General features: G+C 45.5%; 1 protein-coding gene across 4 annotated transcripts in view; it reads left to right on the top strand.

Annotated features, from left to right (window-relative positions):
• The window catches only part of SEMA6B (semaphorin 6B), a 191,919-nt gene that overhangs the window by 125,528 nt on the left and 38,900 nt on the right, over positions 1 to 27,491 (top strand). For all 4 annotated transcript variants that reach the window (XM_030217965.1, XM_030217967.1, XM_030217966.1 and 1 more), the window contains exons 4-9: positions 14,772 to 14,832; positions 15,612 to 15,674; positions 22,649 to 22,750; positions 24,318 to 24,408; positions 26,851 to 26,970; positions 27,303 to 27,391. In XM_030217965.1, the coding sequence (XP_030073825.1) occupies positions 14,772 to 14,832; positions 15,612 to 15,674; positions 22,649 to 22,750; positions 24,318 to 24,408; positions 26,851 to 26,970; positions 27,303 to 27,391 (526 nt within the window). The remainder of the gene's footprint in view (positions 1 to 14,771; positions 14,833 to 15,611; positions 15,675 to 22,648; positions 22,751 to 24,317; positions 24,409 to 26,850; positions 26,971 to 27,302; positions 27,392 to 27,491) is intronic.

Here is a 27,491-nt window from a genome sequence, read left to right as displayed (position 1 = left end):
CTGGAAATGGAGTTAAGAGGACAGATAGCAGCAGAATCGGATACCGGGCCAGCATGATCAGAAAAACAAAGTCACCAGACAACAAAGGTAGAAAAGATCATTTTATTTTCATTCTAGTGTTTGGAATATGTCCACTTTGAGAATCAGGTGCTCAACATTAAAAGTTTATATTTATTTACTTATTTATGGCATTTTATCCCACATTAAACATGAATTAGGGTGTTTTGTGGCTGTATATGAGAACTGTGATATTATGATCCCTTGTTTCATATTGTTGGCGGTCTGCATTTTCCGTATGGGTGGTATATTGGTGTATTAGGTTCTGCCCAGTGTAATATTTATGGTACAATAAGGTTCTGAGTGTGTTTTTGCACAAAGTTGTGCATAGTGTTTTGCAGTTGACCGATTGTGGTTAGTATATGCTTTGAGCAACCACTTTATTCTTTGACATATGATACATATCTAATATCTAAATTTAATAAAAGGTATTAATTGTGACTTTTATTTTTATTTTTTTTTCTGTGTTTTATCAGACAATTATGGATTTAAGCTCCACCCCTGACCCCGCCCCTTTAGCCTCCCCAAACAGTTGGGCCACCGACCGCCTATGGAAACAGGCCAGTGAGAAAAAGAGCAGGGGAAGGCCTCTGGTTGAGGGCATATGGTAATATGTGAAAATAGTTTCCTGTAAGCAATAACCATAGAAAGCTCTGCGTCCTGTGAGTGATATAACACAGGCATTGAAGTGTCTCAGGATCCCATCTTATGTCTGCCCCATGACTCCCAGGTTGTCCCAGCTGGGATCTTCACCACCACCACCACCTTGACTGCTGCTTGGGCTCAAGCTGTATTCACCCTGCTCAGAAATCTGCCTGGCAGCAGATTGAGCACTCCATGGCTTGTGCCTCCTAAACTGGCAGAGTTCAGCCTCCTTCTCACTGCAGAGCTTCCAAGGGGGTCAGCCTCCCGAGCGGGAGATTTAGGGCCCGCCAATTGCTCCGCCCCAACCCATCGATAGCTCCGCCCAGCCCACGAATAGCTCTGCCCAGAACTGCCCACAGCTCCGCCCACAACCATCACAGTTCTGCCGCGGCACAACCTCCCTTTCTAGCGACAGCAGGAAACACTTAGTAAAACATCATTTCCTGCTGCTGCGAGACCAGCGGCAGCAGGAGATGACGTTTAATGAGAGCATTTCCTACTGTCCCTGGAAAGTGGAAATGGAGCTGTTCAGCGGGAGATCCTAGCAGTCTGGCGGGAGATGACTCGTAAAAGCGGGAGACTTGGCAGGTCTGTCACTGGTCAAGAAAAAGTAGCAAAAGAGGGGTTGCAAATTAAGGGCCTCGTTTATCAAGCCACACTAGCAGTTCCTGGTGCGGCAATGTCAACAAAGCTCATTCACTTTGAAATGGGCTTCATTGGCATTGCCACACAGGAACCACTAGCGTGGCTTGATAAAAGAAGCCCTAAGTCAGAGATAGTCTTTCCCGCTATGCAGAGCTATTTGTACACTTAGATAGAAAATGTATTTATTTTTTTTTTTTTTTGCTTTTTAATCGTCACATTTGTAGATCAGATTGAGGTTATGCAAAACAGGAGTTTGTGAGTAATAGAAGTGATTTACAAGCTTTTGCATTGCATTTCCAAATCAGGACGTCAGATGTCGCATATAAATATCTCTAACCTTTTTTTCATTTCGACCTAAGTGGTGGGAAAAAAAACACCTCCAAAAAAAAGCTAGTGATATTTAATGTGATTTACACGTTCTTCCAGGACTGATTTAAAGCTCTGTTTTCTTAAACCTACTCATAATTCAGTACTGGAGACCTGTGGAAGGCGGGGGTGTTTTAGACGTTATTCTGATTGGTGGGCGCCCAGTGGATGCCTAGTTTTTGGTCAGATAGATTCTATGAACCCCTCCTGGGAGCAGGTGTCGCATTGGTCACAAGCAGCGGTGCATACCATAATGTGAGATCTTTTATCGATAATGTGGTTGTTTTATTTTATCAGGCTTAAACATGTACCAAGATTAACCACTGTGCTTTCACTCGAGAAGAATTTACAACAAATCTGCACATGCAACTCATAAATTCACCCCTGTGCAGACTGGAGTGACACACTCTAAGTTAGATTCAGCCATGGTAAGCCAGTGCTGTAGGCCAGTGTTTCCCAAGTCGGTCCTGGAGTACCCTTTGCCATTCAGGTTTTCAGGATATCCACAATGAATATGCATGAAATCGATTTGCATACACTGCCTCCATAATATGCAAATCTCTTTCAATCATATTCATTGTGGATATCCTGAAAGCCTGACTGGCAAGGGGATATTCCAGGAATGACTTAGGAAACACTGCTGTAGGATGGCCAGATGACTCCATGTTAATGAATTGTTTACTCTTTCAAAAGTATAAAGGCTAAGGGATACAACATGAAGTTACATAATAACACTTGTAAAACAAATAGGAGAAAATATTGTTTCACTCAATGCATAGGTAAATTCTAGAACTTGTTTCCAAAGAATGGGGTAACAGCAGCTAGTATAAGTGTGTTTTTAAAAAGTTTGGACAAATTCCCGGAGGAAAAGTTCATGAAGTGTTAAAGTAGACCTGGGAAATGCCACTGCATGGGATTACGTGCCATGGAATATTACTACTTTTGGGACATAGCAGGTACTTGTGACCTGGGCCACTGTTGGAAGCAGGATACTGGGCTTGATGGACTTTTCGGTTTGTCCCAGTACAGCAACTGTTATGTTTGATGACAAAGAGCTAGCGGAAGTGATGTTTTTCAAGTGTTTATCCAGTAAAGGTTTTAGGCCCAATTTTCAGCCCGCTGGTGTCCAGAATAAGTGAAATACCAGCTACAGCACTTTAGTAAGTCCTCTATTTAACACCACTTTCTGTATAGGTCCTGGCACTGAAAATGGAAATGGTGCAGTCACCATGCTGGCACTATCTCTTTAGTTTAGACTGCTGCTCAGCTGTCCTAAACATATAAATGTATCTGTTTAGCAACTGAATGTCATCACTAAATAGGACTTTTTAGATCATCCTTGCCCTGCTCCAAAACGTGGCCCCTTCTTATTTGGTTAATATCATGCCATTTGGGCAGATATTCACCCTATACTGTCAATATAAGGTTTAAAAATATCCCAGTAATGAAATTGTACGTTAACCAGTGGCTGGTAAGCATACAACTTGTTTTGAATATCAGCCTTGTTTTTACTTGATTAAAACCTAACATCAGAAGCCCTACCTACAGGACTCCTTATTTAGTGCCCCCTCTGCCCCACCTTTCTTTGTCTAGCCACAAACCTTGGTAATGAATCTTTTTTTAAATATTTTAATCTTTTTATTTAATTTTTTTACGTACATGAAATCAAAAACAATTTGAATATGGGTAAAGGGAGGGAATATTGGGCTGGGGGGGTTCAGCATTTTATTTTGGTGTTTTGTTCTTATGTGTGCTGCTGTTCTGCATTACTATTGATTCTTGTACTGATTTATTTGCTCAATAAAAACATTATAAAAAAAACAAAACAAAAATAATTTGAATAGTAATGGAATCCATCAATGTAAACATAATATCAGGTAACAAAAACAAGACAAAAACCCACAACAATATCAGGTATTCCATCGTAGAACTACAAAAAAAAAAAAAAAAAAAAGGAAGCGACCCAAGAAAGGAAAATAGAAGAATTACTAAATGCAAGAGAAACAATTATTGTAACAAAAAAGAAAAGGCCTGGTTGCCCCAAATAAACAATTAAAGCTTATTCACCCGATATTTAAAACTGTTTACTTGGCCAAGAATGGCCAGGAGATAACCTGTCTTTCGCTGAATGTTGCTGGATACTGCTTAGCAGAAAGCTGGTTATATTGCACAATATAACCTTCTGTCCGCCAATATTCAGTGCATCACCGGCTAAGTTTGGTGGCCATATTTGGCCGCCAAAATAGCAGGTATGTCTTTGGCCAGTTTAAACAACCAGCTAGCACTGAATATCTGCTTAGCCGGTTAAATTTAAACCAGCCTAAAAACACCCAGATATTCAATGCCAGTCACCAGAAACAGCCTGGCATATTTGGGATGCTATTCTGAATCTTAGATTGAGCAATAAGTAAGGATACAGTTATAAACTGGGATTGATCTAGTCAGCGTGCTTTTTCTAGCAAAAAAGGTGCCGGTACACAAATGCTAGGCCACCATTCAGGGGTGGGGTGATTACTGAGGGACCCACCCCAAAATAGCCAGGCCTCCTGCAATCAGTCACAGAACCTATGGCAAGGCAGAATTAGTGTGTAGAGCCTGAGCTCTTTCATTTAAAACTTGGGATCCATGGGTCAATTTTAGCAGACAGTGGGAAAGGTGCCGGTACTCAGTACCCCCAAGTACCCCCTCAAAAAAAGCCCTGGATCTAGTCAAATCCTTAACAATTACTGTGTCGTGTTCTATGTTCTTAATTCTTTTTTGTTTTTAGGAGGAAAAGCCTCACGTGTCGTGATTTCTGCCGCTCCTTGCAGTTACACTTTCAAATGTTAGCGGGGTATTCCACTGGCATCATTGGCATAAAAACCTCCAATTTGCTACTACTTCTGCTTGATAAAATCTTTTGAATTCAGTTTTTTGTCCACACGCTTAGACTTATCTTAATAGTTTTCAGGTCCGCAGCTGCCCACGGCCGACTGTGGCCAGAGTTTTGGGTCCTTCATCAGGGTCCGTGGTTGCGTGACTGCTTTCTTTATGGCTGTCTTTTCCTCTCTCTCTCCGATTTGGGCTACTCCAGTTCGGTCACTATCACCAAAAACTGGCCCCTGGCTGGCTCCAGATCCACGCGTTTTAGCATGCTGGGCACGGAATTCTCTGTGCTTATAGCTTCTCTCTTGTGTGGATCCGAGGCCAGCCAGGAGCCAGTTTTTGGTGATAGTGACCGAACTGGAGTAGCCCAAATTGGAAAGAGAGAGAGGAAAAGACAGCCATAAAGAAAGTGGTCACACAACCACAGACTCTGACAAAGGACCCGAAACAAATTGGAGGTTTTTATGCCAATGATTTGACTAGATCAATTCCATTGAATATTTGGGCTCAGCACTGACAGCGGGAGGCAGCCCAGCTACTTCTTGTGGTCTGAAAATCAGACCCTATGTGTCTGATGGTGGCCCCGATACTACAGCTTCAGAAGTACCACCATCTCTCTTCCCCCCCCCCCCCCCCCCCCCCCCCGGTGATAGAGGCTCTTTTTTTTACTTTACACAAAACTCTGAAATTGCTGGGACTCAAAGAAAATATACTTATAAGTACCACAAGTCACAATACATTTGCAAGGAAATATAAGGAAAGCTTGCATTCCCAGCCTATGTGCCTCTTGGGCTATGGCCAGGAATTTCTTCCTTCTCTCTTGTGTACTTTTACATAAATCAGAAAATACCCACAACTTCTGACCTAAAAATAATGCTGCACGATAATGGCAGTACAGTGTAAATATTCTACCCTTATCTTGCTCAAATACAAACGCTACTAATAATATAGCCCTATTAGTCTCTTCATGTCCAGATCGTGGCTTGAAGGATGGCTGATACATCAAAACTATTGCAGAAATATTAGCTCTTTCAGTACTCCTTTGCCAAGATCGAACTGGCAAGAAAAAAACATTTAGCCACAGGAGGAAACAAATCAGGAGAGATCTTCAAAATATCTGCAAAATGCTTCTTCAGGGTGTCTCTTGGTAACTCATATGGCATCTTGAGAAAGTTCACAAATCTCAAATTGAGATTCCTCAGTTTGTTCTCCACCACTTTCATCCTGTGATGTGATGACAACCTATCTTGCACTAAGGTATTGATATTCCCATGATGTTGATCCAGGGTCTGTTCAGCTTTCTTCAACTTTCCAGATAACAACCCCATTTTTCCCTCCTGCTGGGCCTTATCTAGCTCCAGTTAGTTTGCAAGTATTGCAAGATCCTCTGAAGTCTTAGTCACTGAGGCATCTATCCTCACTAGGGCTGTCCAGATGGCATCCAGAGTAACTACCAGCAGCTTAACCAGCGGAGCCAAAGCACTCTTTCTCAGTACCATAGCACTTTCCTTCACCTATGATCTCTTCATCTCCCGTTCCCTTCAACTGCTCGCCCTAACTGAAACCTGGCTCACCCCTGACGACTCTGCCTCAGTCGCGGCCCTATGCCATGGAGGTTATCTTTTCTCCCACACTCCCCGCCCAGTTGGCCGCAGAGGAGGTGTCGGGTTACTATCGCCCGCCTGTAGTTTTCAACCTCTCCTCCTACCGCAGTCTCACTGCCTCTCATCCTTTGAAGTTCACTCTATTCTACCCGCTGCCACTCAGAGTTGCAGTCATTTACAGCCCCCCTGATAAGTCCCTCCCCTCCTTCCTTACCGACTTCGATGCATGGCTCTCCATTTTTCTTGAACCCTCATCTCCGTCCCTCATTCTTGGAGACTTTAACATACACGCTGATGACCCATCCGATTCTTACGCCTCTCAGTTCCTCACTCTGACATCCTCCTTCAACCTCCAGCTGAGCTCCACCACCCCTACTCACCAAACTGGCCATGGTCTTGACCTTGTCCTCTCCTCTACCTGCTCACCCTCCAACTTCTGCGCCTCATCTCTTCCTCTCTCAGATCATCACCTGATCACCTTCACACTTCATCAACCTCCCCCTCAGTCCTGCCCTACACTAACCACTACTTTCAGGAATCTCCAGGCCGTTGACCCTCTCACCTTATCCTCTAGTATCTCTAATCTCCTCCCCTCCATCATGTCCCCGAGTCTGTCGACAAGGCTGTCTCCGCTTACAATGCCACTCTCTCCTCTGCTCTGGACACCCTTGCACCATCCATCTGTCGTCCCACAAGGCGTACTAATCCCCAGCCCTGGCTGACCCCTTGCATCTGTTACCTTCGCTCCTGTGCCCGATATGCTGAACGCCTCTGGAGGAAATCTCGCACCCATACCGACTTCATTCATTACAAATTCATGCTATCCTCCTTCCAGTCCTCCCTATTCCTTGCCAAACAGGACTATTACACCCAATTGACTAATTCCCTCAGCTCCAACCCTCGTCGTCTCTTCGCCATCCTTAACTCCCTCCTCAAAGTGCCCTCTGCTCCCCCCTCCCCCACCTCACTCTCTCCTCAATTACTGGCTGACTACTTCTGCGACAAGGTACAGAAGATAAACCTCGAATTCACTAACAAAACACCTCCTCCTCCTCACCCTTTAACCCACTCCCTCAACCAACCAACCCAGGCCTCCTTCTCCTCTTTTCCTATTATCACCGAAGAGGAAACCGCCCACCTTCTTTCCTCCTCGAAATGCACCACCTGTTCCTCTGACCCCATCCCCACCAACTTACTTAACACCATCTCCCCTACTGTCACCCCCTCCATCTGTCATATCCTCAACCTCTCCCTTATCTCCCCTTACGCTCCTATCCGAAACCTCCGCTCACAGGACAAATCCCTCCTCTCTGCACCCTTCTCCACCACCACCAATTCCAGGCTCCGCCCTTTCTGCCTTGCCTCTCCCTATGCTTGGAATAAGCTTCCTGAGCCCATATGCCAAGCCCCCTCCCTGCTCATCTTCAAATCCTTGCTCAAAGCCCACCTCTTCAATGTCGCCTTCGGCACCTAACCATTATACCTCTATTCAGGAAATTTAGACTGCCCCAATTGGATTGTCTGCACATTTTGTCCATTAGATTGTAAGCTCCTTTGAGCAGGGACTGCCCTTCTTTGTTAAACTGTACAGCGCTGCGTAACCCTAGTAGCGCTTTAGAAATGTTAAGTAGTAGTAGTAGTAATTTGGGCCTGGGCTCCAGATCCTGAAGATAACAAACTGGGCTCAACTCACTGGTCCCTTCAACAGGCACAAGTTCCCCTTACCAGAATGTCCTGGTGCAGATGGTCCCAAGGCAGTCGCAGATTCCAGCAAACTGCTGGAATCTCCACCAAGCGACGCTCCAGGAACTCGCACCTCAGCAGACCCAAAAGCATCCTGTGCATACTGGAGGCTTCTTGCATCAGGGCTCAATGAGCACTCCAGCAGATGCTGAACCAGTTCCTTAGCTGGAGATGTGGCAAAAGTTATCAATGGCTGTTTGCCGGTGGAGGGTTTAGGAGGCTCAGATGGGTACTGTTTCGGGACCAATATCAGGAAAACTTCACTGAAGCAAAAGTAAGAAGAAAAAAAAACAATCCAAAGAGCAGGTCCTGCACAGCTTATTCTCCATTCCAGGCAGTGACCATCTCGGATCCTGGTAATGAATGTAAATAGATACCAGCACTACTAGCAGGGCAGCTGCCTGAGCACTTTGTAGCCAACTTCAAAATTATTGAAGGTGCTAAACCCAACAGAAATTATTTCTTCGTGGGCACAGTGAAGGAGTTTATTCAATATTGGGGGTTCTCAAGCACCCACAGAGCTGGCTCCTATGCCACAGCATCCTGCCTTTTAGGTCCCTTTTGGCTTTCTGGTCAGTACCACTGCTATCTTCAACCTTCAGCATCAGTCTGGTCAATATGAGAAGTGTACAGCAGACAGGCTGGCTGCCATTTTGATTCTGTCATTTCAGTAAGTGGCCTAATCAACACTTTGAAGATCAAATAGGTTTGTGTGAACTAAACACGCAAAATACCTGCCTAGTTTGTGCTGGAAGGTTCGAGTAGGTGGGTGGTTATATGTGTTTAAAAGTATAAACCTAGTTTTAAATCATTTCAAGTGAAGGATTAAATTATATTCATTAGCTATGCGTTATATTTTTTCAAAACGTTAATAAACACAATTGGTTTCAACCACATTACTGAAACATCTTCACCGAGCACCTATTTAAATTTGCTTTTCACAGTATTCCACCTGTTTTTTATTGAGAAAGAAAATGCATGTGCTTCAAAGTGGCTGAAAATTCACTTCCATGGCCCAAATTGTGTACATTGTAACACTCCTGGATCCTAAGTAAATCTTGGGAAGTTTATCCCATAATGTTATATGCAAACACACATGCTCTGGAAGTGCCTATTAGGGCAGATCCGATTTCACCCTGCACCAAAGCTGAGCAGGACAGTACATGACATGATTTCATCAGCTGACAGATGCTGGTGGATTACAAGGAAGGATCTCAGGATTTCACAAAACCTACAAGAAGGACACCGGCAGCTTTTGGCTCTGCTTTCATTACTGATTAAGGGTGTGTCTTTTTACTGGGGAGGGGGGATGGAGAGGTGAAGACTTTTTCTTGTGGCTGGAATCTTTCTGGAATCACAGAGGACTTGCGTCTTTGGTCCTGTCATGACACTCATGATCTCTGATAGCAACTGAGGTCTTGCCACGTGCGTGCGTGTATCCTTCTTCTGATTGATTGAATCTTGGTGATATATGGGCAGCATGTTTCACAGACTGACACCAGCCAACCATCAATCATATGTCACAAAGAGGTGTTGAACACAAAGACCATCTCAAAGAGAGTTCATAAGGGACAGCTGTCACATGTCCCACCTAAGGCTGGTTTTGGAGGGGAAAAAGGAGTGTAGGCAAGCAGAGCAACTGTCTGGGGTCCCTCAGTGAAGTAGAATAATGTTCTAGAGGCCAGGCTTCAGGGCACCATGAATTAGCTGGGCCTAGCCTCTCTCTCTGTTTCCTCATCTGACAGCTTCTCATCACCCTAGATGCTTCTGTCTTTCCCCCATGTCACCACCGAGGGGGTCATCATGGACAATATGTTATCTTCTACTCAGCCAAAGCAAGCAGGATGTTAGAAAATATTAGGAAAAGAATAGAGAATAAATCAAAGAATATTATAATGCCTCTTATTGCTACTACTACTACTACTACTTGACATTTCTAAAGCGCTACTAGGGTTACGCAGCGCTGTACAATTTAACATAGAAGGACAGTCCCTGCTCAAAGGAGCTTACAATCTAAAGGACAAATGTACAGTCAGTCAAATAGGGGCAGTCTAGATTTCCTGAAAGGTATAAAGGTTAGGTGCCGAAAGCAACATTGAAGAGGTGGGCTTTGAGCAAGGATTTGAAGATGGGTAGGGAGGGGGCTTGGCCTAAGGGCTCAGGAAGTTTATTCCAAGCATAGGGTGAGGTGAGGCAGAATGAGCGGAGCCTGGAGTTGGCGGTGGTGGAGAAGGGTACTGAGAGGAGGGATTAGTCCTGTGAGCGGAGGTTACGGGTGGGAACGTAAGGGGAAATGAGGGTAGAGAGGTAATGAGGGGCTGCAGACTGAGTGCATTTGTAGGTAAGAAGGAGAAGCTTGAACTGTATGCGGTATCTGATTGGAAGCCAGTGAAGTGACCTGAGAAGAGGGGTGATATGAGTATATCGGTTCAGGCGGAATATAAGACGTGCAGCAGAGTTCTGAACAGATTGAAGATTGCTCCATGGTGAGACTGCAACTTGAGTGTTGGGTGTAAATCTGGTCATTACATCTCAAAAAGGTATAGTGGAACTGAAAAAGATACAGAGAAGAGTGACCAAAATGATTAATGGGATGGAAGGACTGTCATATGAGGAAAGGCTTAAAAGCTTAGGGATGTTCAGCTGGAAGAAGAGACAGCTGAGGGGAGATACAGTTGAGGTCTATAAAATCCTGAATGGAGTGGAACAGTAACCATGAATTGATTGATTTCTCTTTCAAAAAGTACAAAAACTAGGGGGCGCCCCTTGAAGTTACATAGTAGCACATTTAAAACAAGTAGAATAAATTATTTTTTCATTCAGCATATACTTAAGCTCTGGAACTCTTTGCTGGAGCAAATAGTAAAAGCAGTTAATGTAGCTAAGTTTTAAAAAGGTTTGGACAAGTTCCTGGAGAAAAAGTCAATAAACTGTTATTAAGGTACACCTAAGCAAATTCATTCCTTATCCTGAGATTAGATAGCATGCAATCTTGCTACTTTTTGGGATTCTGCCAGTCACGTGTGACCTGGACAGACTATTGTTGGAAACAGGTTACTGGGTTAGATGGACCCTTGATCTGACCCAGTATGGCAACTCCTATGTTCTTATGTCTCCTTTCCCCTTTCCTTCTTACTCATCTCCCCTGTGCCTTCCTTACACATCTATCCCCTTTCCCTCCTCTCTTTGTCTCTTCCTTCTTTGTCTCTCCTTCCTCTGTTTTCTTTTTCATAAAAGCCTTTTGTCTCCCTGCCATGCAGTTTGCTCTTCCTCCCCAGCTTCTCATGACACATGTGGATGGCTCATGGATCTAGCTAAAAGGATTCCCTAAGTATTGCCCTATTGATTTTTAAGCTTGTGTGCTCAGCTGTTGTGCCTCTGAGCTCTTTGCTTGATGGAGGTGAAACACAAGTCAACTCTTTTCCAGCTGCCCTTATCCTGGTGAGAATCTGGATCACATTACCCTGTCCTGTAGCCTCCTTCACTGGGCTGCAAGGCCAGGGCACTCAAGTTAACATTCTGGGTTGGATGTAAGTAAACAGGGCTACAGATTCGAAAAAGCTTTGGGCAAGGGATTGGAAGGTCTGACTCCAGAAACCATAACAGTCTGGTTCTTTTAATTATTTTGAGAGGTACAGTAAACTCTTAATTATCCGACATAAATGGAACCAACCCATTGGATAAATGAAGAGTCGGATAAATCGGAAACCATGGTGTCCTCTCAAACAATGCAGAAACAAAGGTAGTAAAATCAGGGTCCCAGCTCACAACGGTGCTGTTTCGCAGTAAAAGTAAGGTCCCGGGTTTGGAAAACGGAAAGAGAAGCTGAGTGACGTCACCAGGAGTCTGTCAGATATGCTGGATGGTTGGATCAATAAAGGTGGGATAATCAAAACTGTTCTGTATTTATTAAAAAGGAAACAAGTCAATTTTCAAAACAGTTACATTGCTTAACTGTCAAGTAGCAGTAAAGCAAAATGGAATTAATCTTGTTCTGTAATTCAGAAATATAAAGAACTAACAAATAATCACTTAGAAGGATACCAAAAATGTCTAATCATTTTTCCCAACAATTTTACACTTGCAACAGATCTCCCACCGCTCCCCAAATAAATGCACGTAACAGCTTAAAGTCCCTCAGATGATTTGTCCAAAATCCTCAGGCACTCTGTCATTTAAAAGCACCCACTGGAAAGATTCATAAGAACTGGTTAATAACTCCCCCTATCCAAACCTATCCCCTCAATAGAATTAATTACAGTTGAAAAAATGGTCTTCATATTGGTTCCCATTTGCCAACTGTCTTCCCTTTGTGAGTCGCTCCATTCCACAAACATAAGTAGAGGCTGACCGAATTTCAGTTTCGGTTATGGCGCCAAAACCAGCCCAAAATCCTTTTTCTGCCTGGTTTTGGCCAAAAGGTTATTTTAATTTTCATAAATAGACAAAAAAAAGCACAAGAAGCCTTCAGGATAGGGGGTGTCTCAACTTCACTTTATTGATCAGACCCGACATGTTCCGTGTTGCGGCATAAAATGGGATCTGATTTAATCTACTTCCAAGGTAACAAACCATCCGGTGAAGGGTAAACAGCTTCATCGTGAAAAAGACTACTCTTCTGCAGACTTGAATAAATAGCATCAATCCAATGGCACGGAAACAGAGTTGAACATTAAAAGTTCTTTCCACACAAAAATGCCATGTACCATCAAGAGTAATCACAGGAGGAGACCAATATCTCAGGAAGCAAAATTTATTGAAAATTTTGCTTCCTCGGATATTGGTCTCCACATGCGTGTTTCATCTGTGGGCCACTTCACTGCCTTTCTGTACCTAGATCAAAAGTCATCACCAGTATGAAATCCATATAGTGGCCAATGTGAAATGTGCTGGTAGGTCTCATGCCTCTGGCAATCAGCATCTGTGCCACTGAAATTCAAAGCACCATCACAAATTACATCAGTTGTAACCAGTGTGTTTTTTCTAGCGAAAAAGGTGCGGGTACTCAAATGTCAGGCCACCCTTCAGGGATGGGGTGATCACTGAGGGACCCTCCCCACAATAACCAGGCTACCTACAACCAGTCACAGAGTCTATGACAAGGCAGAATTGGTGTTTAGAGCGTGAGCTCTTTCATTAAAACTTGGGGACAATGGGTCAATTTTAGCAGACATTGGAAAAGGTGCTGTTACTCAGTACCCCCAAGTACCCCCTCAAAAAAAAGCCCTGGTTTAAACCCTCACTGGTCGTTTCTTCAGAAAGGTCAAGAATTAACCAGATGTGGACATTTTTCCTCGTCTTTCTCTATGGCTCTCTCTAGACTCTTAAAGTAAATTGGCATCACAAATATTGCATTTAAACTTGAGGTATGCACATTTTTTGAAATACATATATATTTTTAAGAACATTTTTCTGTTAAGGTGTTATTTATGTATGTTTATGACATTTATATATAATTTTTTTAATAAATGTTTTATTTATGTTTTATGTGTGACGAAGACGCCTGATGCAGGTGCTGATGCAAAAACATGGTCCCATCTGAATAAAGGTTTTGCTGGTCACAAACTTGTTTGTAGACCTGTTGCCTTTTCCTCTGCTTCTTGTTTGTTCTTGGGTGGGCACTAACCCTCTCTTCTGCTGATTCGGGTGGCCCAGTCCTGTGATTCTGCGCTGAAAAGCGAGGGAGTAAAGGAGTTTGGAATGGTGAAGGGACGTGTAGGGTGGAAGATGCTGCCTCACTCTATCCCCCCAAGCTGTGGCTGGAACCCCAGATGAAATACTGTGGAAAGCATTGGCCCATTCCAGAAAGTAGAAAGTGATTTTCTGATAAGAAAAATAGCAGAAAGCTGACATCTTGGGAGACAAAATCAACCTGCTATATAGTCTGTGCTAGTGAGAGTGATCTCAGGAACAGTAACCATGGTAACTCTCTAGCAGGGTGAGACCAGACCTCCAGGCACCAAGGGGTATTTTCTCAGCTCTTTCTGGGTCCTGCTTGCATACTAGGGTATTAATGCAGGTTCAGTGCCTTAAATTCAGGTTCTGAAGAAGGGCTGGGGCAGGAATTCTCTTTTATTGGGTGGTAGGTGCAGTTTCTTTAGGAGCAGTGAGGGAAAGCTCATGGCTTTTTCAGTCCTAGCTCAAGGTGAGTTATACATTCAGACACAGGTATTTTCCTGACCCAAAGGGCTTACAATCTAAGTTTGTATCTGAGCTAATGGAGGGTCACAAGGAGTTGCAGTGGGAGTTTGACCCAGGTTTTTCAGTTCTCAGCCCACTGCTGTAACCATTTAGCTACTCCTCCACCTCTGTTCCTGCTCCAGACAAGGTTCCAGCAATATCACTGGCCCTGAAGAAGGGTTGTTTATGTTCTCAGAAATGCAGGCTTCATTTTGTCTTTGGAGGATTTGTGGGTTCATGCATGTGCTAGAGCAGGGGGTCCACAACCCAGCCTGGTTTTCAGGATTTCCACAATGAATATGTATGAGATCGCTTTGCATTCACTGCTTCCATTGCATGCAAATAAATTTCATACATATTCATTGTGGAAATCCTGAAACCCTGGCTGGGTTTTGGACCTCAAGGACTAGATTCGAGGACCCTTGTGCTAGAGAAAATGCTTTCCCCGGACTGGACTGAGGCGGAGTGGAGCCTTCATCCTCTGCCTTGCTTGGGCTCTTTATTCTGTTTTTGTTTCTCCTCCTAATTCTTGATGTACCACCCTTCATAAAAGCAGCAGGGCATTTAAAATAGAAACAAAATAAAAACCAAGAGCTGCAGGGCCAAAGTTCCTTTACTGGTTATGTCAGTAAGGTCCCTTCTCACCCTTTCTGTGCTTTCTTGTAGGGACAGGCTATACCGGGTGGACCTGAACTCCTCTCCACCTGGTGACCTGCACTACAGCCAGGTAAGTGGGTAAGTGTGTGTAAGGGGAGGGAGGAAAGTCCTTTTAAAAAGCACATCCCATGGAATGCTGCTGTTGTGCCCCCACTTCCTAGAGGTGCTACCAGTTCTCCAGTACCCATGCGATTGGGAACGGTTGAACTGCGTGCCCTGTGGGAATGTACCGGTGCTCTCTGTTGCAGTCATACCGCATGCCTATAAAGTGGGCTGTTTACACTCATTACCCCCCTGTCTTTTTCCAATACTGATATTAGGGGGCAGGTTTGGAACTCAGCATCCTGTGAGCTAATTTGCAAAGGGAAAATACCCCCAAAGATTCCCTTTGAAAATCTTGTGGTAGGCTCATTCAGCAGCTACACCGCATGTGGAGATTATTTTTTTAATGGGTTTATAAAATAATTATTCTCTAGTGCTGTCATTTGGGATCACAGGACTTGGACTGGGTGCAGAATAACAACTAGAAAATTTTAAAGAGAAAAAAAATCTAAATTCCAGCTTGTAGTGAGCAGCAAAACATAATCTGTGGGTGAGGAGAGCAAGGAAGTTTCATCCTTCCCTCCCTCCCATGCCCAACACCGGGTCCATAATTCCAGCTTGACACCACCAGAGATGGTGTCTGTGGATGAATCGTGGGCCTGCAGCTCACAGATCATCACAGCAAAATGAACTGTTCCTTCTTGAAATTTTCTCTGATTTCCCTGGAGAGTGGCTTTTTATTTTTTTCATTAAATATCTTGCTGTGTCCGTGAATTAATTGTATAATATTGGTTATGTAACATATAGAGGTTGAGCTGGAAGTCGAACCATCAGGACATCAACGTTTGCCGGATGAAAGGAAAGCACGAGGTGAGTGTATGCTTCCTGCTTCTCCAGCCTCTGTCGCAGTCGTGACCTTCCCAAGGGAGTGAGGCAGGCAGCAATACTCAGTGTAGTCTCCCAGTCTCTGCCACAGTCGTGGTCTCTCTGAGAGAGTGAGGTAGGCAATGATACTCAGTGTAGTCTTGCAGCCTCTGCCACAGTCGTGACCTCCCTGAAGAAGTGAGGTGGGCTGTGATACTCAGTGTAGTCTCTCTAACCTCTGTTGCAGTCATGGCTCTCCAAGGGAGTGAGATGGGCAGTGATACACAGTGTTTATCCACTACTTAAGCCTTGGGAGCTGTACTCTAGCCTTTGTCACTGTAACAGAGGACACAACTGAAGCAGTATCTACATCTCCTCAAGCTCACTATATTGTGAACACTGACTGGCTTATATTCTGCTCTCAGGGGCCAGTGCTCAAAACACCCCCCCCCCCCCTCCCGACCCAACCTGTTTTGAGCACCGTCCTCCCCTTCCTCCAATATTAAAAAAAATATGCCCTGGTGGTCCAGTGCCCCCCCCCTCCCTCGACTGGGCTAGGTTAGGCTAGACCTGACACAGCCCAGCCCCCCAGTCACTTGGGCTGGTGGTATAGTGGAAGCCAGCACCCCCCTTCCCCCCAGACCTCCACACCTTGTAGGAGGCGGAGTGATGCCCACTCGCTCCTGCTTCTCCAGACGCCACGTTCAAATGGTGTAGCCCCCCCCCCCCCCCCCCCTTCACGCATCCTGGGATGCACTGGGTGAGGCCTAACTACCATATAAGGGAGAAACTTTGAGCAGGTCATGGCAATTTTTCTGCACTAGTTTTGCAGTACAGTTTGTGGGTTCTGCACACAATTTTCCTTTCTCCCTTATTATTTTTTTGTTCTTGTTTAACCACTTTGATTGGTTACACTGAAAGGCAGTCTATTAGGTCTAATAAACATAGACATAAAGAGGTAAATTCAGCAAATGGTGCCCCCCAATAATGAGCACTAAGTACTATACTATAAATGGTGCTGTTTATAGAATAGCGCTTAGCTCCGGGATCCGCGCCCAATTTTGGGTGTGAGGATTTACACCAACTGAAACTTGGTATAAATCATTGAGCGTAAATTAGGAGCGGATCTGCTGTATTCCATAACACTGCGCGCAAATTGTAGGAACGTCCCTAACCTGCCCATGCCCCTCCCATGGCCACGCCTGCTTTTCAGATCCGCGCTTAAAAATTTATGCACGCATCTTTTTGGAATACCGACGGAAGATGCACGTGCCAATGCAAATTGTTGCTAATTAGCACCAATAATTGATTGTTAGCGGCCAATTATTGGCACTAATTAGCTTGCTATTCAATTCAATTGGGTGCACGTCCAAATTTACATGCGCAATTTCGAGCGCCTTTTATAGAATTTGGGGGATGATGAGCACCCTATGCTCAAAGCAGTTTAGTGCAGATCTAAATTGAAAAGCACTTTTCCAAAACTCACTCAGTCCATCAGCAGCAGTTTTGAGAAAAATAGGTAGCAGCTTTTGGGCTGAGTTTTGCATAGAGTATTCAACACAAAGTCATTAAAATACCATGGACTGAGTGAGTTTTGGCACAGGAATAAGCTACAGGAAATGACTCTTGCCTTGATGTATGAAATTAATCATATAATATTTAATCACCTCTCTGACCTCATGTACAACTTTCTTTAAATTAGTTCCCTTATTTTCTAACTCCTCTTACTCTCTTACCTAGCTATATGTTACATTTTTGCTTATACCCTACGATGTCTTATTAAAATGTTTTATTATGTATTGTGTTGACATTGCTATGTCATACTTTGTATTGTTATTTGCATATTTTTACTGTTGTAATTGTCTGTTTATGTTTGATTTATTCTTACTGTACACCGCTTTGAGTGAATTCTTTCAAAACAGCAGTAAATAAATCCCAATAAATAAATATAACGCAAAACTGACAAAAAATGGACTGAGTGAGTTTTGGAAAAGTGCTCTTCAATTATTTACAAAGTACTATTCACAGCTCACTTAAATCCAGTGGTAATGAAGACATTAGCTATTCAATCCAGATGCAGAGAAGTGCGCACTGACCTGAAGGTTTAGCTTAGGGCCCTGTTTACTAAGGTGCACTAGCGTGTTTAGCTCATGCTAATGCTAGAGACACCCATAAGAATATATGGGTGACTCTAGCAATAGTATACACTAATTTTTGTTAGCTCGCCTACAGCTCAGTTTAGTAAATTAGGGCCCTTAGTTTTCTGACGATGACAATTGAACGTGCAGTCTGAGCAGGAGTAAAAGGTTAGTTCAGTTTTCTGTGTCTGATATTAATGAGGATTTTGTGCCAACACGAATTACCCACATTTGTTTTTTTTGAAGGGAGACAAAAAAAAAACCAGAAGGGAGATAAGGTCAGGAGCAGAGGTGACCACATCACCAATTATGGGATTAAGGGGGAGATGCTACAGCTGTGAAACAATGGACAATGTTTTCAACTGCAGATGTTGAGATAACACCATACCAGTTCTATGTGTGCACATAATAAGTGTTTGGCATTCCAGTCACACAAATTTAATGCACATAGGAGTAGATTCTATATATGGCGCCTGAAAAATTGGCGCCGAAAATATTTCCGCCTAGGCATATTCTGTAAACCGTGCCTAGATTTAGGCACGGTTTATAGAATACACCTAGCGGGTTTATAGAATATGCTTAGCGACCACGTCTGCACCTAACTAGGCATGTCCATTTATACCAAGTAAAACTTGGTGTCGCCTAAGTTAGGTGCAGAGCAGGTATATTCTGTACAGGGGCGTAGCTACGTGGGGGCATGGGCCCTTGTAGATTTGGCCCTGCCCCCCCCCCCCCCGCCACCAACCCCTTCGACCCCCTCTTCCCCCGCCACCAACCCTCCCCCGCCGCCACCGTCGGGTACCTTTGCTGGCGGGGGTCCCTAACCCCCGCCAGCCGAAGTCCTCTTCTCCGGCGCGGCCGCGTTGCTGATCTGCAAGGGCAGGCTTCTGTTTCTGCGAGTCTGACATTACGTTACATGCAGGACGTCAGACTCGCAGAAACAGAAGCCTGCCTTTGCAGATCAGCAACGCGGCCGCGCCGGAGAAGAGGACTTCGGCTGGCGGGGGTTGGGGACCCCCGCCAGCAAAGGTACCCAACGGTGGCGGCGGGGGAGGGTTGGTGGCGGGAGGAAGAGGGGGTCGAAAGGGTTGGCGCCGGGGGGGGGGGGGGCAAAAATGGCGGCGGGGGTTAAAAATGGCGGGGTCGGCGGCGCCAGGGAGGGCGAAAATGTGTCCCCTCACCTCAGGCTCTGGACCCCCCTCCCCACGAAGTCTGGTTACGCCCCTGATTCTGTAACTTTACGTATAGATTTTCGGAACGCCCACAGCCCGCCCGTTCCATGACCATGGCCCCGGTCCCCGTTTCTGGCAGCATGTATTAAAATTTACATGCACCACTTTACAGAATACACCTAGCTTGTTAAGTGGTAATTATCTGCACTGATTGGCCTGTTAAGTAATTAAATTGTGCGTGCAAATCCAGAATACAACCAGATTTGGCCACCATTTATTGAATCTGGTCCTTTGTGTAGAGACTGTGTCGACACCTGGAGGAGTGTTGCATGCAAATACATTATCCCCCAGATCCTGTATAGCGCGAATGAAATTGCACACATATGGCCAGGATTTGCAGCTCTTGCACACCAGCATCTGGATTTGACAGGCTCCCTGTTGCACCAGCACTGGGAACTGACCTTTGAGGGTACTAAGAGCCACACCTCAGTCTGTTAGGGCCAAGATTTGCTCTGTGCAGGATACCGGAGTGTGCCTGTCTTTTTGCTGACCACAAATCAAAACAACTGCAGTGATGACAAATCTTTTACGTTCTCTGAGTTCTTTTATGACCAGTTCCTCTGGGTTCCCGCTGGTCCTGTGTCGCTTGTTCTGACTCCGAAGCCCCCCCCCCTCCAAATTATTTTTGTCAAATACAATTTATTAGATGACTGTGTAATTGGTTTTGTAATTAATTATTTCTGGTCTGTTGATCAGAACAGACACATTTCATAATCTGCAAGGAATCTAATTTCCAGATTCTATTAATGTTCAGCTCAAGCCAGCAGTGGCTGCACATTCCAGGGCCCCATGCTAGGAAAGATAGGGTGCCCAGGTGGATCAAAACCCAGAATTCCTGGCAGTCCCAGCCCACAAAATTGAGTTTTGAACCCTGGTATCCAAGGTAAAATTAGTGAAAAGACAGACAGAAATGAGGAATCTTGCACACAGACAATAGGCCTCACACTGCCTGCGTCTCAGACTAAACATTTCTCAGCAGGTCCACAGCTGCCAACGTACAACCCTGAAACTAACCATGTTAATGCTTTCAGCTGGGCTTGTAATTTAGAGAATATGCTGGAAAATAGTGTGTAGCAGTACTGAACTAAGCACCTTAACACACTGTGCACTAATAAGACCCCCCCCCCCCCCCCATAACACCTTATAGTACAATTTGCAAAATAGAGTGTAGCAATACTGTACTAAACACTTACATAACACTACATAAGCACACAACTAAGGAATGGACTCACAAAAGTTGTGAAAATAATCCATGACCATCTAAACTTCAGGAAATCACTAAAAACCACCCTCTTCAAAAAGGCTTACCCCACCGATCCAACGTAAATCCCCACACCCAGCAACACAACATAACCAATGATCATACTGGACAATATACAATCTTCATTCCCTTCGACCCTCATGGTGCCTGATACACACCTACCTCACTCGACCACAATATAACCTTATATTTGTTATCAACTGACTGGCGAACGCCTTACGGTACTATGTAAGCCACATTGAGCCTGCAAATAGGTGGGAAAATGTGGGGTACAAATAAATAAATAAATAAATAATAAATAAACACTGCAGTAGTAGACCAAAAAATTCCTTATTTCGTTAGTTAGTTAGTAGGATTTATTTACTGCCTTTTTGAATGTGATGCAAAATAAGGATTAGCAGTACTGTACTAAACACCTTAACACTGTGCAGCAGTAGTCACTCCCCCCCCCCTCCCCTGGTAACACCTTATAGTACAACTGTGCTAAGTACATTAACGCTGCAGCAGTAGACCTCCCACAGCATCTTTATAGTACAACAAGCAAAAAAGCCCATTTTGGAACACATGAAACGGGCCCTAGGAAGGCTATCGTCTAAGTGTTTTCTCCCCTCCCCTCCATGTCCAGCGATTCTCCCCACCCATCTCCTCCCCTCCATGTCCAGCGATTCTCCCCTCCCCTCCTCTGCCCTCCCATCTCATCTATGTCCAGCGATCCTCCCCTCCATACCTGAGGTCGCAGCAGTGGCAGACTCGGCTCCGCTCGCGTCTCCAGCCTTCCCTCTCAGTGTCCCGCCCTCCTCTGATGTCATTTCGTTTTTCCGTGAGGGCGGGACACTGAGAGGGAAGGGAACGCTGGAGGCGAGCTGACGTAAGCTCATTAGCATACGATTACGAGCCCAGCCAGCAAGCCAGGGACACAGATTGACCAATTAATATATAGACAGATATTCTGCAAAATAGGGTGTAGCAGTATCGTACTAAACACCTTAATGCTGCAGCAATAGACTACCACCCCCCACCCACCCCCCAGAACTCCTGACACTGTGTGGTATTTTGTTCATTTCCAATACCTGGGGTATCAGGTAGCACACAATACACATCTGAGCTTAGTATAAGAATTCTGTTTGCATTCTTTTCCCCCACAGTGCACTCTTGTACCCTTTATGCTGTACAACAATGCAGTTTTATGACCAGGGTGCAGCTATGAATCTTTTTTTGCTCATGTTAAAAGTGATGTGGGGCAGTTTGTTAAGTGCAGGTCGATCTTATGCAAGCTGGTGAGATAGCAGAGGGAGCAATGTAACAAGCTGTGCATTAGAACAGTGCACTAAGCTTCACACAGCTTTTTAATACATGCACTGAAAACATCTTTTATGGCTAATGCAGTAAACAAATGGCATGCAAACAACCCTGGTATTAAGAAATGTATGCTGACAGAAAACACAGTGCCCAATTCTGTAGACATCTGCCGCATTTTCTTGCACTGAGCATAAAAGATGTCTCCTGTCTGGTCAGTGTGCGAAAAGGACATATAAAGAAAAGCCTAAACTCCCTGACTCCTATCCCTACACTTTTGGCCCAGTGGACCCCACAATACTGACCCGTAGCCCTAGAGTTCCCAAGGGCTATATAGTCCAAGACACTCAGGCCCTCAACCAGAAAGCCTCCATTCTCCAGACTCCTCATAAACCAATAATTCTTACCTGGTCCAGAAAGGTGTCCAGCAGTATCCTTTTCCTACCACCATTTTTGAAAATGGTGGTATCTGACCCCTCATGCTGTATCAGAACACACCACTAGGGGTACATAAGGGATTACCTCTCATTGGGAAACATTGTCTTATGTGGCAAACTGATCCCTAGTGGTACATCAGGATGCATCATTAGGAGACAGGCACCACCATTTTCCAAGATGGTGATGGAAAAGAAGGACACTGCTGTGTTCCTCCCCAGACTAGGTAGCTTCAGGCATCAAGTAGCATCCAGGCCCACTTGAGCCACAAGTCTTCTAAGGTGAAGTGTTGCAATTCACCTCAAATGACCCTGCTACTCCCTCGTAAGATCTATACTTTGGCCCTGCGCTTAGCAGGGGGGGTTCACACCAATTCAATGGTCTGCATGCGATTTGCATGCCAACCAAACTACCCTTTAGTACAATGGTTTTACTGCATTGGGAGCAAATTTAGCACGGGAAAATCAGAAGTAGTCCGCCATGCTTAAGGATAGTACAGCTTATTACATCAGCCCCAGAGCAGAAAGATGCTACTGATTTTGTGCTCCTGTCTGTCCTTGTACACCAGCATCTCTTATCCCTTGAAGAGGTCACTCTCACACTGTGCTTCTTTCCCAGGATGAGTGCAGGAACTTCGTGAAGGTGCTGCTGGCGAGAAATGACCACACGCTGTTTGTGTGCGGCACCAACGCCTTCAACCCCATTTGTGCCAACTACAGCGTGAGTATCTGCAGGGCGCCCTGATTTGGTTTGGTTCAAGTGTACAGCGCTGCATACGTCTAGTAGCACTATAGAAATGATAAGTAGTATTACTACTACATAACATTTCTATAGCGCTACTAGGGTTACGCAGCGCTGTACAGTTTAAACAAAGAAGGGCAGTCCCTGCTCAAAGGAGCTTGCAATCTAAAGGACGAAATGTCAAGTTGGGGTAGTCTAGATTTCCTCAATGGAGGTGTAATGGTTATGTGCCGAAGGCGACATCGAAGAGGTGGGCTTTGAGTAAGGATTTGAAGATGGGCAGGGAGGGGGCTTGACGTATGGGCTCAGGGAGTTTATTCCAAGCATAGGGTGAGGCGAGGCAGAAAGGGCGGAGCCTGGAGTTTGCGGTGGTGGAGAAGGGTACTGAGAGGAGGGATTTGACCTGTGAGCGGAGGTTGCAGGTAGGAACATAAGGGGAGATGAGGGAAGAGAAGTAGTGAGGGGCTGCAGATCGAGTGCTTTTGTAGGTAAGTAGGAGAAGTATGTCATTCCTGGGACTGTGCGTCTGTCTGTCTCTTCCCCATTTCCCAATGTGATTTGACTGGTAGCTCTTCAAAAAGAAATCTCTGCTGTAATCTGAACTGTTCAGCTTACTACCTGTCCCTAGAGAGCAAGGCGAACAAGGAGGACGGAGGACGTGGCACAAACTGGTGGGAGAGTGCTGGCTGTTCAACACGTCACTTTTCCATGAGGGTGGGAGGGACTGTGAGCCTTTATCCTTCTTTTCCAAGGACTGGGGGACTTTTAGGGCAGTGCTTCTCAACCCAGTCCTCAGGGTATATATAATGAATATACATGAGAACACTTTGCATGCACTGCTTCCTTGGTATGCAAATCTATCTCATGCATATTCATTGTAGATATCCTGAAAACCTGACTAGCAGGATGTGCCCCTGAGCATTTAGCTGAGGAGCATTGTTTTAAGGAGTGTTGGGTATATGGACAGAAAAGCAAACAAACAGGTATTGGTACAGCTAAACAGCAGAAGAAGTGGGGGGAGAGGGGATGGAGAGAGGGAGAGACTGTTTTTTTGATTATAGTAAAACCTCTCTTCCCCCTCCCTCCCAACTTCCTGCAGTAGCCTTGGAAAGGGAAGCTGGCCCTCAGATGCATCAGTATCATACTTGCCCTTCCACTGTGCTGCAATGTTATATTTAAGGGGAAAAGCCGTCAAAAACAACCAAGAGACAAATCAGAGACACTTTGAGAAGCAATTTGCCCATTGCTCCTGACTCAGCAGTTCTTTGTGTAACTGCAAGGTTCCACCTGTGCCTGCAGACCATTCTCTCTGCCTCAGCCTCCCCCCTACCCTGGTTCACTCTCTGTCCCCCTCTTATGTTTCAGTCTATTCCCCTCTGTCATTTCTCTTTTCACTCTTCTTCCTCTTCCAACATTTCTGCTTTGTTTCTGGGATCTGCCTACTTGGTGGTCTCTCTCCTTATGGGGGGAGAGGGGGTGTCTGTCTCTCATGTGTGTGTCTCTCTCCTCCTGTCCTCTCATGCTCTGTGTGTCTCTCTCATTGCAGATGGACACACTGGAGTCTGTCGGGGAGAGTATCAGTGGTATGGCCCGATGCCCCTATGATCCTAAGCATGCCAATGTGGCCCTCTTTGCAGGTAAAGAGGCTTGTAACCCCTGAAGTGAGAAAAGATTCTTGGGTTGCTGTCTGTTCTTTGATGTAGGTCAAGGGGGTCAACAGATAAGCCCTAGGCAATGCTGTTTTTATTCAACTCACCTTCTCTGACAGAAACTCCTCAAGATGCAGGGGCGGGCTGACCATTTGGGCAACCAAGCAGAGCCCGAGGGCCCAGAGGCTCTGCCCAGATGCCCTCCCCGGTCCTACCTTTAAAGGCGCGCTGATGATGATCTAGTGGCCTCTGTGGGAAGGAACATGTCCTTTCCTGCCTGTTGTGCTGCCACTATTCCCCCTGCCCGGCACCGCCGTACTTTAAAATTGGCGGCACCGAAAGGCAAAGGAATAGCAGCAAGCAGGAAAGAACATGCTCCCTCCCCCCCCCCCCCCCCCCCCCCGGCAGAGACCACTACACCACCAGGGCCCTTCAGGTAGGATTGGGGCAGTGGGGGCGGCAGCTGCAGCGGTAGGGGGGTTGTCGGGCAGCGGCTAGGCGGGGGGCCCAGACCATCCTCAGTGCCCAGGGGCCTAGACCACTCTCAGTCCGCCCCTGTCAAGATGGCTGAAGCTTTTGGGTCCCAAATTTAAGACCACCTTTTCAATTCAACTCCAGGCAGTTTACAGTGGAATAGAGGAGTAGCCTAGTGGTTAGTGGAGCAGACCTTGATCCTGGGGAACTGGGTTCAATTCCCATTGCAACTCCTTGTGACTCTGGGCAAGTCACTTAACCCTCCACTGCCCCAGGTACTAATAAGCACCTGTATATACTATGTAAACCGCTTTGAATGTGGTTGCAAAAACCACAGAAAGGCAGTATATTAAGTCCTATTTCCCCTTCCCACAAAGAGCTTACCCTGATTTTTAAACACTGTGGCCAGTGTTGCATTCCAGTGTATATACCTGGATGTTTAACAGTAGCCGATACCCTGATCTTGGCACTGTTGGAAGTTATCTGGGCCCCTATTCAGTGCTGTACCTGAATAGCTATCTGAGTACATTAGGACTGCTATTTTATTATCCTCACTTACCTTCCTGGGCTCTCCTTGGACTATGCCAGTTACTACCCAGATAGGCAGTCAGAGATGATTTTGCAAATCTAGGTATGGTCCTGGTGAGCATCATTTACCCAGGGAGGAGCCACTGAATATTGAGGCCTTTACAGTTGGGCACCTCCATTGATGCACCTTGAAGCCTCATGGTACAAGCCTATTTTATACCTGTTCCTATATGCCCAGGTTCCCTTATAGAATACTAGAGTAGCCTGGTATTGGTGGAACTAACATTTATGCCCCCACTGTTACACCAGCCGTTGATCTGGCATAAGTGCAGGCACCTAAAGCAGCAGGGATGCATGTAAGTTACACAGATAAGTCAGAGCCCTGCCTATGTACTCACCATACTGTCTCCAGGTGTACGTTCTTCTTGCAAATACATGCTATCAGGAGTGGACTGACAGTGGTTGGGGCCCCCGGGTAGTCACTGTCCACCATCCCACCATTGCACTGCTGTCCCCCTCCCACACACTACAGACCCCTGCGTGAGCCAAAGTGGGTCCTACCTTGAAGGACCTTGATGGTCTAGTGGCTTCTTCGGAGGCAGGAAAGAATCCCACTGTGCCCGGGGGTGGTGCCACCATGTTTTAAACATGACTGCCGAGACTTCCCACAGCAGTCTTGTGGGTCTTGGCAGTCTCAGCAGCCATTTTTGAAACACAGCGGTTCCAAGCAGAGTAGTGGTAGTGGGCAGGAAAGAGTGGGATTCTTTCCTGCCCCCTTAGAAGCCACTAGACTACCAGAGCCCTTCAAGGTAGGACCGCCAGGGAGGGCTGTAGTGTGCGTTGGCAGTGGAAAACCGGGCAGAGCCTCTGGGCCCTCGGGAACTGCCTGGTTGCCCGAATGGTCAGTCTGCCCCTGTATGGTATGCAAGGTAATTGCATATTTACAGTGTAGCGCATAGGTGGTATACTGGTATATATGTAGGTATTCAAAACGTTTATGCATTCAGCAAGGACATAAATATGAGTGCCTAGTTTATAGGATCGCCCGTTACATGGGTACCTGAGGCAATGAGAGATAAAGTAATGTGCTCAAGGCTACAAATTGTCTGTGGGAGAACTGAGATTTGAACCCTGGGCCCCTTGGTCTGTGGCCCATTGCTCTATTTCCTCAGTGGGTTATACCAAATACACTGACATTAGACCACTCCTCAGTTGGACATCCCTGTTGCTTTTCCCCAGCACAGGACAGCCTGTTGTATGCAGACTAAGAGGCTCTGCCAGTTCAGAGGAGTTTTCTAGATTCTGCTCTCCTGCTCTGTAATATTTGTGTGCCTTGTATCTTGGTGTCTCTGGGGACCAGTGTAGGGATTAGATTTCCATGGTCTCCTCTTTCCCTCTTTCACCTTTCTTTCTCGGTCTGCCCTCCAGATGGAATGCTTTTCACGGCTACTGTGACAGACTTCCTGGCGATCGATGCAGTCATTTATCGGAGCCTTGGGAACAACCCCACTCTGCGCACAGTCAAACATGACTCCAAGTGGTTCAAAGGTGAGAGGCCTCCACCAGGCAACTGAGCTTCCAGAACTAGAGTGAATACGTGTGAGGAGCCCCAGATAAATAGATAATAGCCCCTCATTATCAAACTCTAGGTTAGGAATGAAAGTTCCCCTTTATAAGGGATGTTCAGATCAGGACAGTCTCTAATGAGCACCAGGCGGAGATACATTACTTTTGAGGACCATCTCTTCCAGCTAACACCAAGTAGGTGGGAAAGTCGGTAAGGCCATTGCCTAGGCTGTGGATAGTGTCACACTGGGCTATGCTAACCCCAGCCTGCACTGAGTTGATGTTTGTCTCTCTCTTTGGACTTTTCCTACCAGAGCCATTCTTTATCCACGCCTTAGAGTGGGGAGCCCATGTCTATTTTTTCTTCCGAGAGATTGCCATGGAGTACAATTACCTGGAAAAGGTAAGAGATAAAGTTAGTCTGTCCGGTTGGATGTGGGGGTTGGAGGGGAGAGCAGGCCTCATATTTGGAGCAATGGGCAGAACTAGTGGGGGTGGGGCAG

The sequence above is a fragment of the Microcaecilia unicolor genome, chromosome 11 (genome assembly GCF_901765095.1).
Source record: "Microcaecilia unicolor chromosome 11, aMicUni1.1, whole genome shotgun sequence".
Lineage (NCBI taxonomy): Eukaryota > Metazoa > Chordata > Amphibia > Gymnophiona > Siphonopidae > Microcaecilia > Microcaecilia unicolor.
This window is presented reverse-complemented; position numbering and strand designations above follow the sequence as displayed.